At 55.0% G+C, this 13,263-nt stretch overlaps 6 protein-coding genes across 6 annotated transcripts; 3 read left to right on the top strand and 3 right to left on the bottom strand.

Moving 5' to 3' along the window:
• Window positions 1-1,328: 1,328 nt before the first annotated feature.
• Window positions 1,329-2,598, bottom strand: BZA05DRAFT_406169 (uncharacterized protein). Its single transcript, XM_051484486.1, has 3 exons — window positions 2,082-2,598; window positions 1,969-2,022; window positions 1,329-1,888 (listed from the first exon to the last, which is right to left on the bottom strand). Exons 1-3 carry the CDS (start codon window positions 2,417-2,419, stop codon window positions 1,795-1,797), a joined length of 486 nt encoding a protein of 161 aa, XP_051336855.1. The 5' UTR covers window positions 2,420-2,598; the 3' UTR covers window positions 1,329-1,794.
• Window positions 2,599-3,461: 863 nt separating this feature from the next.
• On the top strand, window positions 3,462-5,109 carry BZA05DRAFT_406167 (uncharacterized protein). The gene is made up of 2 exons (XM_051484485.1): window positions 3,462-3,853; window positions 3,919-5,109. The coding sequence occupies exons 1-2, from the start codon at window positions 3,570-3,572 to the stop codon at window positions 5,033-5,035; spliced, it is 1,401 nt and encodes a 466-aa protein (XP_051336854.1). The 5' UTR covers window positions 3,462-3,569; the 3' UTR covers window positions 5,036-5,109.
• A 499-nt stretch (window positions 5,110-5,608) lies between these two features.
• On the bottom strand, window positions 5,609-6,197 carry BZA05DRAFT_132431 (uncharacterized protein). Its single transcript, XM_051478809.1, has 2 exons — window positions 5,997-6,197; window positions 5,609-5,903 (listed from the first exon to the last, which is right to left on the bottom strand). The coding sequence occupies exons 1-2, from the start codon at window positions 6,083-6,085 to the stop codon at window positions 5,687-5,689; spliced, it is 306 nt and encodes a 101-aa protein (XP_051336853.1). The 5' UTR covers window positions 6,086-6,197; the 3' UTR covers window positions 5,609-5,686.
• BZA05DRAFT_132441 (uncharacterized protein) lies at window positions 6,075-10,220 on the bottom strand. Its single transcript, XM_051478810.1, has 3 exons — window positions 9,681-10,220; window positions 9,082-9,594; window positions 6,075-9,026 (listed from the first exon to the last, which is right to left on the bottom strand). The coding sequence occupies exons 1-3, from the start codon at window positions 10,022-10,024 to the stop codon at window positions 6,311-6,313; spliced, it is 3,573 nt and encodes a 1,190-aa protein (XP_051336852.1). The 5' UTR covers window positions 10,025-10,220; the 3' UTR covers window positions 6,075-6,310.
• Window positions 10,221-11,518: 1,298 nt separating this feature from the next.
• Window positions 11,519-12,787, top strand: BZA05DRAFT_132337 (uncharacterized protein). The gene is made up of 3 exons (XM_051478808.1): window positions 11,519-12,223; window positions 12,290-12,571; window positions 12,631-12,787. Exons 1-3 carry the CDS (start codon window positions 11,855-11,857, stop codon window positions 12,649-12,651), a joined length of 672 nt encoding a protein of 223 aa, XP_051336851.1. The 5' UTR covers window positions 11,519-11,854; the 3' UTR covers window positions 12,652-12,787.
• A 135-nt stretch (window positions 12,788-12,922) lies between these two features.
• BZA05DRAFT_420836 (uncharacterized protein) lies at window positions 12,923-13,241 on the top strand (the record flags this gene model as incomplete). The annotated part of the gene is made up of 1 exon (XM_051485666.1): window positions 12,923-13,241. A coding segment is annotated over one exon (319 nt), but the record flags the coding sequence as incomplete, so codon positions are not given.
• Between the last annotated feature and the right edge of the window lie 22 nt (window positions 13,242-13,263).

Raw genomic sequence — 13,263 nt, 5'->3', positions numbered from 1 at the left:
AGAATCCACATATGTACCGTAACTATATCTCGCGATCGTGAAACAGCGACATGTATGCCATCTCCGTCGTACCGTGCCGTTCGATGCATAGGTCGATATACTAGCAGTAGTATTGTCGGATAAGCACGCACGCTTTCTCGCTCTTGATGCTATGTAGAGAAGGTAGGTGGGTATGTATGTCTAGATTCTACAGCGCTCGTCCATCCCCCGTCCGAATATCCCCATCCCTCCATTCGCCTTCGCGGTTCGCCCCCCTTCCCGCCGCTAGAACAACTTCAAGCCAGGATCATCATAACATCTCTTCTTAAGGGTGCCTAGAGCCCTCGTAGAGCACCTATATCACAGCAAGTAAGCACCAACTCCATCACCAACTACGCCTACATGCTCTCCAGTTTCCCAACGCGTCCGATCCCGCATCCCGCAACGGCGGGTTCCGCATGCCGAGTCAGTCTCGAGTCGAAACGTCTCGGCTGTTTCATGACGATTAGCACCGATCAGAGCACAGGACCAGGTAAGCATGTATGTAGAATCCAAATAAGCATGTAGGTAGTGCGTGTAGAAGCCCCGTTCTCTGCCAGCGGCGTTCGTTGCATGCATCTTAGATCGGTATGCATGCAAAGAAAACGTGCAAGTAAGAAGCAAGCGTGCGATGGGACGGACGGACGGGCGGGCGGGCGGACGGGCGGACTCTAGAGTAGTAACGATTCGATCGGGGAGCGAGTCGGCGCTGGAGGTGGATTTGTATGTGGAGATGGAGAGATATCCGGAGCGGACAAGTAGGCGTGCGTGCGCTGCGCGGGGGGGTGAACGGATTTTGCAGCGAAATATGACCATCGTAGAGACTCTCAACTCTAAAAGTCTACAGGTGTGTAAGCAACGAAAATATCGACAAGGTGCATCCATCCCGACTACTCTACGGCGGCGATACGATACCAACGAGCTTACCCCCGAAACTCCGTCATTCCCAACTTCCCGGCACCGGCATCTTCACCACTTCCCCGGCGCCATATAAGCCTTGGGTTTTAACTAAGGGCGGCGACAGGAAACGGTCTCGACTGTTGATATGGAATACTCAGGAATCTTCGCGAAGCTGCTGGGATGGATGAAAACAATGAGATCTCGGGATAAGTCGACGGCTCCGAAACTCCGAGTCGCATCTTCTCTCGCATGTTAACGTGGCTTTTCCATAGTCATCACCATTATGCCGCAAAGTCTAGATTCTAGGTCTGAAGAATTCACCGCCTCGATAGGTACATACCTCCTATGTGTGAATGGACGGAGGCGAGGGGAAAAGATCATCCGCCCCCCCCCCCCCCCCCCCCCCCCCCCCCCGGCGCCGGTGTAAACGCGCGAAATAAACTTAACGGTCGGTAAGGGTACGAAGGCACACGCATACTATATAGTGTCATAATGAGAGCACTCACATGGTACGGTAGGTATGGGAGGCAGGTACCGTGCATAGGTCTGTAGGTCTGACGTCCCTAAGTAGGTACCGTATTCTCGGCTGCGGGATTTTGGTCACTGGTCACTGGTGAGCATTGGTGAGCACTGAGACGGTGAAACTAAACCGGGAAAGAGAAGAATCACGCCACGTTCGTGCGATTTCCATGGCCAGATCGATTGGTGGGCTAGATAACTAATCGTTTATTGTGGCGGGATAGAGAGTGAGAGCGAGAAATCATGATTGAACAGGGACTGATCATGTACGTATGATACAAGAATAGTAGATAGGTACATAGGGTACACCCCCCTATCTTTTGATCACTGAGTCTACCTGTCCGCAGACTATCCTGATCACTGAATCCACATGTCCGCGATGTATCCAGTGACGAACGCAAACACGGATTTATGGAGCACATCGACGATTTGCTCTGCGACGGGCCAGGTCCTACGGCGTGTACTTTAGTAAGTACATACTCACCTATACCACCTCGACGATATATATCAAGAGGAGAAGGAGATACATACCAAGGCAGCGCCCCAACACCCGTCCAATTCTCCAGCGTCTGGTCGATTGCCAACCTTCAAATTCCATCACGTGTCAGCCCCCCCACCCTCCACCATCAGAAAAACAACCTCACCTCAACCCCGTAAACATAAAATCCGCAAACGGCCCCCTAACGCCATAGAGCGCCATAACGCCTCTGATGCCGCCCGCAATAGCACCCTGACCGTAGTGCATAGCCATATTCCAATTCCACATGCTATCGGGCGACGGATCGATGCCGAGCAGCCGTACGAGTGTCCAGCCGGGGACGTACGAGTTCGCACGGTTCGTGATCAGCGACTGCTCCGTCTTCTCGGACGCCGTCATGGCGAATACGCCGATGACGCCCGCCGTGCAGCCGTATAGGAACGCCGTGCCGGCGGAGATCCGCGGCAGGGGCCGCGTGGGTAAAGTGGTGCGGCGAGAGGACATAGTCTTGCGCTCGTGATATTGTACACTTGGGCTCTTTGTGCAGTTAGTCTGTGTGTATGATGATGGTGATGATGATGTTGAAATGAGATGTAGAGCGCGGAAAAGGTGGGTTGATATGGACTGTGAGCGATGACGTAGCACTGATGTCGAGAAAGGTGTACGCGATGGTTACGTAGCTGTATGAGCAGTCTCGCTCTCTAACGGCACACGCCCATCTCATTGAGAATGCCCGAAACACATGTCCGAATCAGTTACCTACATCGCCGTGAATACGAATCGAGTTCGAATCGCAGGAATCTAAACGGGCTCACGGACTGTCACTCGATAGGTATGTTGGACGCAGTGGAGACGTCCATCAAATTCGGCGCTGTGGTGGTAATAGCCTGGTAAGGCCGATCGCAAATATGATGTACCTATGGTGTTCGAATTACAGAGATTTAAACGTTCTCCGGATTGTCACTCGCTACGCACAATGGACACAGTGAAGATGTCCCATCAGATTCGGCGCTGTGGTCACCGTAGTTTAGCAAGCCCGTATGCGAACAATAAATTGCTGTTCTCTTTCTCTCTCTCTCTCTTTCTCTTTCGCTCTTTAATTCCACGGTGGAGTTTGAGGTCGCCACCGTCGAGATGGGCCGTATGCGATGATGCATCCATTTCCACCGTTCCCCACTCGATCTCTATATTTCTATTCCGTCTATTGTCGCATACCTACGGCCTTTACCGACCACATATGCTCTTGTTAGCTGGTCCAAGCCAACGCCGAAGTTCGCCGTGACCACGAGTGACAACCCATGGTCACGTCATAGCAGATAGCTAAGAGACACGATGGTCGATGGACAACCGTAGATTTTTAGGGATGTGTCGGTTTAAGCTCAACCTCGAGACAACCGGGCTTGAAGCTTGATTGTGTGTAGTTTATTTGACTATACACGTACCTGGTACTCGAGTAGATACCTTGGTATCTACATCTGTGAATCATCAGTTGGCAGACAGGCGCGTCGGACGTGGTACGAACGATGTACCCTGTCGGCCAGGCCGCATTTGGCCCCCGCGCGTCCCCCCGCACGCGCAATCAACAAAACCCGACGCAAACATTGCACCCCCTCACCAACCGCAATTCCCGTGCTCCTCCTCACGCTTCACCCAGATGCATACACATGACCCCCTCTCACCCCTCCCGCGACCCTTCACGGTGATCATCCTCGGCAGCAACCTCTCGTCGCTATCACTGGCCCTGTCTTTAACCCGTAAAAACATCGCGTTCACTCTTCTCGCCCGCTCACCGGGGCCCTTGCCCATCGCCGACGACGACACCCCGGTAGTTCTGCACCCGCACGCCGTCGCGATCCTTACGCAGCTAGGAGTCTGGGGCGCCTTACAAGCGCGACACACCCCGCTGTCGGGTGGATGGTGGAGCGCCGTCGAGAACTCGTTCGCACTCCCAGTCCCCTCCTCATAGTTATTGCACGTATACACCCAGCTGACCCACGTAAAAGTCTCGGCTGCCCGTTTACTCTCCTCCCGCGCCGCCACCTGCTCGAAACACTCTTCGCGCTGCTCCCCGCCCCGTCAATACATGCCGACACGAAGGCGGTCGATATACGCGCCGACGCGCAGGGCGTCACCGTCATTACCGCGGGCATGGAAATGTTCTGTGGCGATATCGTGGTCGACACCGAGGGCCTCGCGGCGGCGTTCCCGGTGCAGAGAGGCGAGTTTACGTGGATTACGGGGGATACGCCGGTGGATGATGCGGATCCGATGGAGGCCGAGGGGAAGCCAGGGATGACGGTCAAATCGTGGCAGGGCGGGGTGGAAGTGGCGATAAGGATGGAAGGGAGAAGTTACTGGTGGTCGTTGCTGCGCGGGGCGTCGGGTCAGGACGTTTCATCACATCTCCGTCTCGATGCCGATAGCACGCTGTCTACGCTCTGGCTCACACGCGCCTCCTCGCCCAAGATCTCAGAGGTCGAAATCGGCATCTCCCCGCCGGGCCACTGGTATAGCGCGCGTACCCTGCAGCTCGCCGATGGGCTGTACAAGCTTGCACCAGCGGCCCTCCTTACCGCATCGCTGGAGCTGGAGGGGGTGGCGGCACTTACGAACGCGATTGTCGCGGCAGGTGAGGATTACACTTTGGCTTTCAGCACGTTCGAGAAGGCGATGAGGCCGCGCGCCGAGATGTGTGCGTGGGTTTCTACACTTGCTACGCGTGTGGCGGTAAGGAGGGCGTGGTGGCATGGTGTGCTGGCGAGGAGGCTGCCGGTGTGGGTCTATTGTGAACTGGCTATACGGTCTATACTATTGGATAGCTCGGAATTTCCCGTGCGGGGGAAATTCATCAGGGCTAGACGGGTTGGAGGGGTGGCGGGGAGAGTAGGTGATATAGGGCTGAGAACGAAGAGGGTACTTCAGATGGAGGAGGTCATGGCGGCGGTGCGGTGTGCGGTAACTGATATCGAAAGTAAGCCACTGGCAAGGTGGGGCGTAAGGTTAATTGGTGGCGTGGCCATGGTGATGCTAGGGATGCGCTGGGTGAAACGTGTGGATTTTGGGTGGCTACTCGGGAGGGCAGTGGCTATGTCGGTGGTGGCCGGAAGGAGGAGGTATTAAGTGGATACGTCGTGGAGGATTACGAATCATAGGATACAAATGAAAGCGTACAAACCCTCAGGTCCCCAAACGCCCATTTGTTTTGAATCTTCATCTTCCTCCGTTCTGCTCCTGGGATCAACGTTGGAGTTAAATCTTTGCTATTCATGTAGCTCGGGGGCGAGGGAATGAGATGGACGTGTGCGAGCTTACTGCTTGCAAGCTCGGTTGAATGGAGACATCAATGGTGATGGCAGTTGGATGGAGAGCTTTCATGACTTCACATAGTATCACTAGGTAGTTCGCCAGTTACCCATCGGCCTCCGCAACTCTCCGGTCACGTGGATCTCTTCTGCTCGAGTTGCGCACCGTAAGAAGAACGCAAGAAGTTGGGTACATAATGTTTATAACCCAGGGGGTCTAAATACTCTACTTGTTGACCGGAATCCAGATGGTCTCGAGTGCCCTGCTTTTGCCCAAAAGTCTAATACCTATGGACTTTTGGTATGTAGTTAGGTGACGTTGCTTGATCCATGCTACACACCCGTCCCCGCACTCCATCCATCCCCGCACTCCAACCATCCCCGCACTCCAAGTCTCGAACCATCTCTCCTCGTTACTTACGCCGGCACCCGGCACCCAGTACAAGGCCACATCCTCGCCACAGTACCCTCAATCCCACACTACTACTGCAATACCATCAGTTTTGTGTAGATAGACCTGACCGGGACCGGGCTCGCAGATAGGCATCCGCTTAGACGTCGATAAGACAATGTGCTCAGCTACAGTACCGGTGCCGGCCCGCAAGGCGTGAGTGAGGCTGTTTGAGATGGTCCGCTTCAGCGAGGGAAACCCTCGCGCCAAACCCGGACAGGATTCATCGCTGCCACTAGTTCACACCTCACTTCAAGTTTAGTTTCATCCAACACCGAGTTTTGCTTTGAGAATCAGAATGCCATTTGAATCCACAGACGGTACATACCTCGTATGATAGGTAGCAAACAAACTCGTACACAGAATCCCGCTCGCCACGCCACAAACGCAAGTCCACCCCCATTTCATAAGGTACATACATGGTACATATTCCAAAGGAAGAAAGCCTAGAAGTAAAGGAAAGGAAAGGAAAGGAAAGGAAAACGAGAATAAAATGAAATAAGCCCCCTATAATCTATAATTACACCTAAATGTCCTGCCAATATGCGCGCACCCCACTTAATATGAAAAAAAACAAAAGAAGCCAACCGGTATAACGAATTATTACAAAGAAAGGAAGAGAAATGGGGGGTAGATGGTAGATCATAGCTCGACCAAATCGCGCATATCGAAATCCGGCGGACTCCGCGAGTACTTGACGTGACCCCTCGAGTCGAGTCCCGCGTACTCGTTACTGATCCACACCTTATCCGACAACTTCATCGTCCGTATGATCTCATCATCGCTGACACCCAAGTCGTCCCGCGGAATCCAAATAACCGGTCGCTTCGCCCTGATAGCCGGATGCTGGAAGGCACGCGCAACCAGGTGATCCCGCTCCTCGGGTGTGAGATCCTCAATTTCGTCCGCAATGTTCTGGAATAGCTCCATAGCGGGCTTGTCGCCCATGAGACTACCGTCGCCTGCCGCCTCGGGGTCGCGGCGTGTCGGTGGGTTGGTCATAGGCTTGAGCTCAATCTCGCCGTTCTCGGCTCGCTCGCGTGCCTCAAGGAGTTGGTTGAGGTCCTCGCCTTCGCGTTCCTGCCGTCCGAGAAGGTGCTTTTTCCTCTTCGCGTCTTGTTCGCGAGCGAACTCCGCATCGCGGATGGCGGCGTCGTCTTCGAGTGTGATGGGCAGGTAGGTGAGAAGTGGTCCGAATGCTTGGTTTAACATGTACTGAAAGATGACGGTGAAGATGGTGGCGATGATCATGATTATGCCGTGCGGGGCGCAGGCCACGCGGTCCTGGGCGTCCCGGACAAGGAAGAAGAGACCGATCAGGCAGACTTCCATGACGTAGATGCCAGTGAAAAGCTGGTTGATGGCCCGCGGGAACAGGAGACCACCGGTATCGAAGCGGAAGTTGACGACGAACAGCAGGTTGTAGCGGTAGACGATCCAGAAGAGCGAGAAGGTGATCATGTTGAAGAGCAAGATCAAGGGTGAGATCACCGAGTAGACAATACCGATACAAGCGAGATTGGTGTACACGGGAAAGAAAGTTCCCCACTTGATCTCCATGAGGTGGGTTGCGCGGTTGAACTTGTCGCGCGCGGTGGAATCCACAATTGGCGCCAGGACGAAGTTGATTATCAGCGTGGCAATCTGCAGGAGAGCAGCTCCACTGACAGAGAACGCCTGCAGGAGGAGATACGAGAAGAAAAAGTTGGAGGCCTTTGGCAGGTTGCGCGCAAGAATTTCAGGGGCAGCGAATGGCTGCTCCGAGATCTGCTCGATGACGGTCGTGATACCCGACGAGATACTGACAACGAGGAAGACCTGGATGAAGAGGAAGGCAAAGTACATTCCCTGGACGGACCGCTCGATCGCCATTCCCGTATGACATCCTTGAATCCGGGCAAATAGTCGCAAGATGAGTGGGAGCACTGCCATCAGAATGGCCAAAAGTACTGGGGGCAGAACACCGGAAATCAGACCCAAGACGGAGTCGGGTAGGTCCTCGAGCCACTCCAACCATTTGAACGTGTCGGTCAAATAGTTGACTTGAGAGATCAAACCGACGGCAGCAACGGGAAAAGCCCAGCCAAGGATCAACCCTCCGGTTGCAACCGTGATGAGACCGCTGCGGATGTACCGCTCCCACCATTGCATCTTCATGTTGCCCCAGATGACGTCGTTAGGGGAAACCTCGATATGGCGGGGACACATGTGCTGCGGAACATGATGGGACACGGCCTGACAAGCCATGTGTGCCGCCACCTGCTGGTTGAACTGTACGAACGCCGAATTCATCAGGGGATATTTCTCGGGCGTCTCCTGGTCCTTCTCAATCTCCAAGTTCAAGCGAGCCAACTCTTTTCGACAGTGGTAAATGGTGTCAACTTTTTTACCAATCAGCGGGAACGCAGGCAACCAAGACAGCAGGGGAAGCCGCATGGTGGGACGGTCCTTCTCGGTGATGTATTTCTTCCACACGGGTTCCTCACCCCAGCTGTCATCGACATAGCGGGGGTCGTAAGCATCGGGATACTCCTCCTTCGCTTTAGGCTTGAAAACGGTCTGTAGTGCCTCCGCGAAAACGTGGGAAGTACGTGGCGACGTTGGTGTTTGATGGCTCAGAGGGATCTCGTCGCTCTCTCCCTTGGAGGGGTCCTTCTTGGGCCACAATCGCATGCCACGATGTTTGCGAGATTCGGGTTTGGTCGGTGCCGACGGAGCCCTGCTCAAACGTTCGTCCTCGCGACTAGGAGTCCTTTCGAGTACCGTTGGAGTGCCCTCCGGCCCGATCAATGTCGAGCCACGCTTCCTGCTGCCACGGGACGACCACCGGCGGTCAGCCACACTCGGGCGTTGAGCAGAGGCGTCAGTCGACCACTGGCGGTCAGTCACACTCGGGCGTTGGGCAGATGTGTCATTCTCGTCTGCCGGCGCAAATCCTTCCGGCTCCGAAAAGTGCCGATCAACGCCACCAGTGATTTTCTTAACACCCCCTGTGACCACTCCCACACCACTCATCACGCCCCGGGCAAACCCACGACCGACGCCCTCAACGACATCACCGACATCCAAGCCGGACTTCTTCTTCGTCTTCTCCCTCTCGTCCTGAGTACGATTGCGGAGCAGGGTCGGGATCTGGTGAGGATTTCCGGAGGAGAGACCGGGTCCGGTCACAAGCTTTTCGGCGGTATCCTCGGATCGGTCCTTGTCGGTAACAGCGCTGGGATCCTTCTTCGCTGCTAGGGCGAGCTGCTTGATGTTCTTCTTCTTACAGAGCACGATCAGTTCCGTTTCTGCCTTTTCCAACATCTTGGCCAAATCGTCTCGTTCGTTGACCTTTTCCTCCAGATCATCGTAATCCCTGCGGCACGTCAGCATCTCAACCACCACCACCAAGCTCGAACGGCACCGCGTACCTGTTGATCCAGACGTTCCTGATACCACCGGGGAAGACGTCGTAAAGATCCACGAGTTTCTGCACTGTCAACCAGCTCATCGGTATCGCGCTAACCAACACCGTGGTCGCACTGGCCTTGAGGCGGTGCTGAGGACTCGTCAGGTAGGCCTGTCGCATGCGCACGTACTTCCTCATCTCGCTGTAGAACATGTAGCAAAAGACGCAAATCAGAGTCAGGGCGAGCAGGAGATGCGCCCAATAGCGCTGTGTGTTTGCCTCCGAAATGTTTGACCACGCCAGTCGATCCAGTCCTTGGACATCTTCGCCTCCCTTTCCGCCCATGTAGTTGATGGGTAACAGGATAGGTAGGATCACGAGTGCTATCGTGGCAAAGATCTTGAGGAGCATGAGGAGGTAGCGGAGGAAGAAATAGGCATCAAGACCAGATTTCGAGATGAAGTCACTTGTTGCAGTTTCGAACACCGGTGCGAAGAAATTGAAAAACCCTTGCGCGGGTTTTGGTGTTCTCCGTCTATCACCCCCACCGAAGTCAGCATTGGCATCAACACGACTCTCACCTCTCACCCACAGGTTTAGGGTAGGAATGTTCCCACGCACTTATCAGGCACCAGGTACGTTCGCGGTTCGTAGATGCGATGCAGCTTTTTCCGCAGCATCACGAATAAGATAACTTCAACGCCAAAGACTATCGCTGCCACTGCCAACGACGCAAGGAAAGTTTCGAGGGACACGCCCTCCTGTTGCTGAGCCGAGCCATTCTGCTCCCCTATTAATTCGCTCGCCGGTGTTACTGTCGCACTCGCGGACGTCGCGGAGGCGGAGGCCGAGGAGGAGGCTGTTATGGAGAGGGCTGTCGATGCTGCTGACGAGAAGGCGCTCGACACCACCGATGCGAGACTGCCGGAGGGTTGTGCGGATGCTGGCGCGGATGTGTCGGACATTGGAGCGCGGCGGGGGTTCGCGGCGACGCGGATTCTCCAAACACGGCGTTCTCTATCGTGACGCGAGAAGAAGAAGATGTAGTTGTCGACTGGATGCAGATTGATTCGTGGTAGGGTTTCACTGGGTCACTTGAACGGACTGTGGAATTCTTTTTCAGGGAGCAAGGAGATATATGGGAGTTCGAGAACGATAAGCCGTAGCGCGGGCGGTAGCGTGAGAACGGGTTCGAGGTAGAGGTGGTAGCTTTCGCGGGGCAACTAACTGGAAGCAGCATTAGCGGGCTGGCTGGCGGGGAGAATAGGAGGGGCGAGGGGGAGGAGGAGGAGGGAGGGGGTCTATTCGCACGCTCTAGTGGAGTTTATGGCTGACGGATTCGCGGTCACGGTGATGATGGTTGAAGGATAGAATAGAATTGGCAGCATCCGGCGGAAGGACGGAAGACAAAGGGACGAGGATTGAAGAAGAAAGCCAAAAGCTAAAGGATGAGGGAATGCAGATCGCGGTTTGACTTGGAATGAGGGTTAGTTAGCGACAGGCCAGATGCTGCTGTTCTATGATGGCGATCGGTCGAGACCGGTCCCGCCGTTGTCGTCGAAGCAAGGCATGAAAGGAAAGCATTTCTAGAGGTAGAGTGCATGGCATGCAGGTATGACGCGTTGGCTTAAGGCATGGGATAGAGTTGTGCGAGAGTGGCTTGTCCCAGGGCAAGGGGTCAGAGTGAGCGGCGAGTGGCTAAGCTCCGTGGCTGGGCTGGACGAGGTGGGGCTCTGATTGGCTGGCAATAAAAGGTGACATCACCCATGTGAAACGTTGGAGCGGAAGTGCGGAAGCCAAGGAACAAGTGTCGTGGCTAAAAGCCTGGCGCGCGGTTGGCTGGGCAAGGGCAGGGGCCCGTCCGAGAGCGAGAGTGCAGAGTGAGGAGAGAGAAAGACGACTGACGGGTATCGAACGGGATGTCTTGATCCATCCGGAGATCTACGGCAGTCTGCAATTATCAAGATGATCTGATGTGGTTCTACCTTATAACAGCGCTCTCGATGTACATCTACATAGGTACATGCTTAATCTCCTTAGGAACAACGGCCGTGCACGGCAGACGCAGGGACTGCAGCAGCACTGCTTGGATTGCCTTGCGCTGAGATGCGCGCCCCTCCAACGGCATACCGACTCGTAGGAGCCTCGAGAGCCCGTCCGCGGAAATGGGGCTGCGTACGCGTCCGGCACGATGAGTCGGTCTCGGCATGGAATCCGATCGCTGGGAGATTTGGCTGCCCATCATTCGGTGCCGGCACTTCCCGTCGTGGAACATGACGATGCGGCGTGGCGCGGTGGGAGGCTGTCACGTGGTGTCTTGGCGTCCCGGACTCGCGGCGGTCGCTTGAGCTCGGAGCTTGTCGGATGGGGTCGGAAGGATGGACAATGGAAATGGACATCGTTGCGTGCAATAATCTCACAACGAGAATGAGCACGAGACCACATGAACCAGACGCGCGGATTCCTTTGTCAGTACTATGAGGCATGAAGCTCCTGACATGGTTCACGAACGCCGTGATGAATAAACGCATAACAGTGTCGCTCGCCGTGGCAAGGCGCGAGTAGATGGGCCCAAGGTGGGTGCTTTACATGCAGGCGTCCAGCGCCAATCCGCACCATCGATCTGCAGAGTACATTGGGGCTTGAGGTCCTTCGCGTAGACTTCCGCTCAATCAAAGGTTGAAGCCTCCGACAGGCGACGCGCCAGAGATCATCGCATATGATGTGGCTCAGCAGCTTCCTGGCGCTTGGCTTCCGCTGCCCAGCAAGCGAGCTATGTCGCATGTGCCGGTGACATGGGCTTTAACTTGAGCATGCGCAGTTTTCTTCTCGTCGGTTGTGAGGATCCGCGGACGTTTCTCTTTAGAGTACCCACCGCCATCCTTAACACTCCCAGGTACCGAACAATCGCGCAGAGCCGTGGCTCGCGTGCCCGACAACCTCGAAGGGACGTTGAAGTACGGTACTCCACTCTATGTACCTATGATAACTCTCTCCATGCTGATCCCAATCGCATCGCTTCACATCCTCGATGCGGGGTTCGCATCCGACATCTAACTATTCCTGCTAGTCTTCGCGATCGCTCCCCAGGTAGTACCGGTAGTAAAAGTTCATCAGACGTGGCTTGGATCGATTTCCATGACGGGAGCCTTCCTTGGTACCAGGTAAGTGAGTACATACTACCTATCTGCGATCGATCTTGCCGACAGAAAGCTGACTCTTTGGAAGAGATTCCTTCCGCAGCCGCGTCGAATTCCCGCCGCCGCCGCCGCGTCGCAGTGAGGTTTATTTCGCCAGGCGTCGCAGTGAGGTTTATTTCGCCAGGCGTCGCAGTGAGGTTTATTTCGCCAGGCGTCGCACCCGGATGCCGTCTCCGCTTCCGCTCGTCTACCATCCCCATTCTCAGCGGCCGGCCGGAACCACCTTCTTCTCCATCGCATGCATTCCTAACCATGAATTTCTGGTGGAAGCGCAGGATCGATTACAGACAAGATTCCTCTGAGCTCTTCCACGTCTTTAACCGCTGATCGTGACGTGACACCTGCTTGCAAGGCTAACGAACTACTACCAGCCAGGGATGGCGCATGGATGACGTACCGAATCTCGGCCTGCCAGGCTTCCAGACTGTCTGGCGGCAGCAAGAAGAGGGAAAACTTGAAGTTAATGACCGCGAGGAAAGCGTGGAAGAACAGGGCCATGGGAGGGGCAAATAAAGAGTGATCCTCCCCCTCTCCACAGCTTTCAGGCATCATCAACTACCAAATATATCCGACATTCACCGACCGACCGGCCGGCCGCAATCGTTACACGAACCGACCAATCAACCAACCAACCGCACAATACAACAACAATAACAACAAACAATGCCACTCCTAAACCGCGGCATTTCCCTGCCCATCCGCCTGCTGGCCTCTCTCATCGCTCTCTACGTTCTCGGTGTATCAGCATACCACATCCACCAGCGGCGCCCCAACATCTCCTCGACCCTTTATGCGGTAACCGTCATTTCCGGTGTCGGCGCGATATGGGCGATTTTTAGTGCGATGGTGATATGCTGCATCAAGCGACCGTCGCTGCTCATGCCCACAGCCCTGTTGGATCTGATATTCATGGGAGGTTTTGTCGCGATTGCCGTGCTGCTCCGCAGGGATGCACGGACAACTTGCGGAAGCAGCAAGCTCTGTAAGGTTGATAAGACTGCCTT

The sequence above is a fragment of the Tricharina praecox genome, assembly GCF_024521635.1.
Source record: "Tricharina praecox strain CBS 144465 chromosome Unknown BZA05scaffold_23, whole genome shotgun sequence".
Lineage (NCBI taxonomy): Eukaryota > Fungi > Ascomycota > Pezizomycetes > Pezizales > Pyronemataceae > Tricharina > Tricharina praecox.
This window is presented reverse-complemented; position numbering and strand designations above follow the sequence as displayed.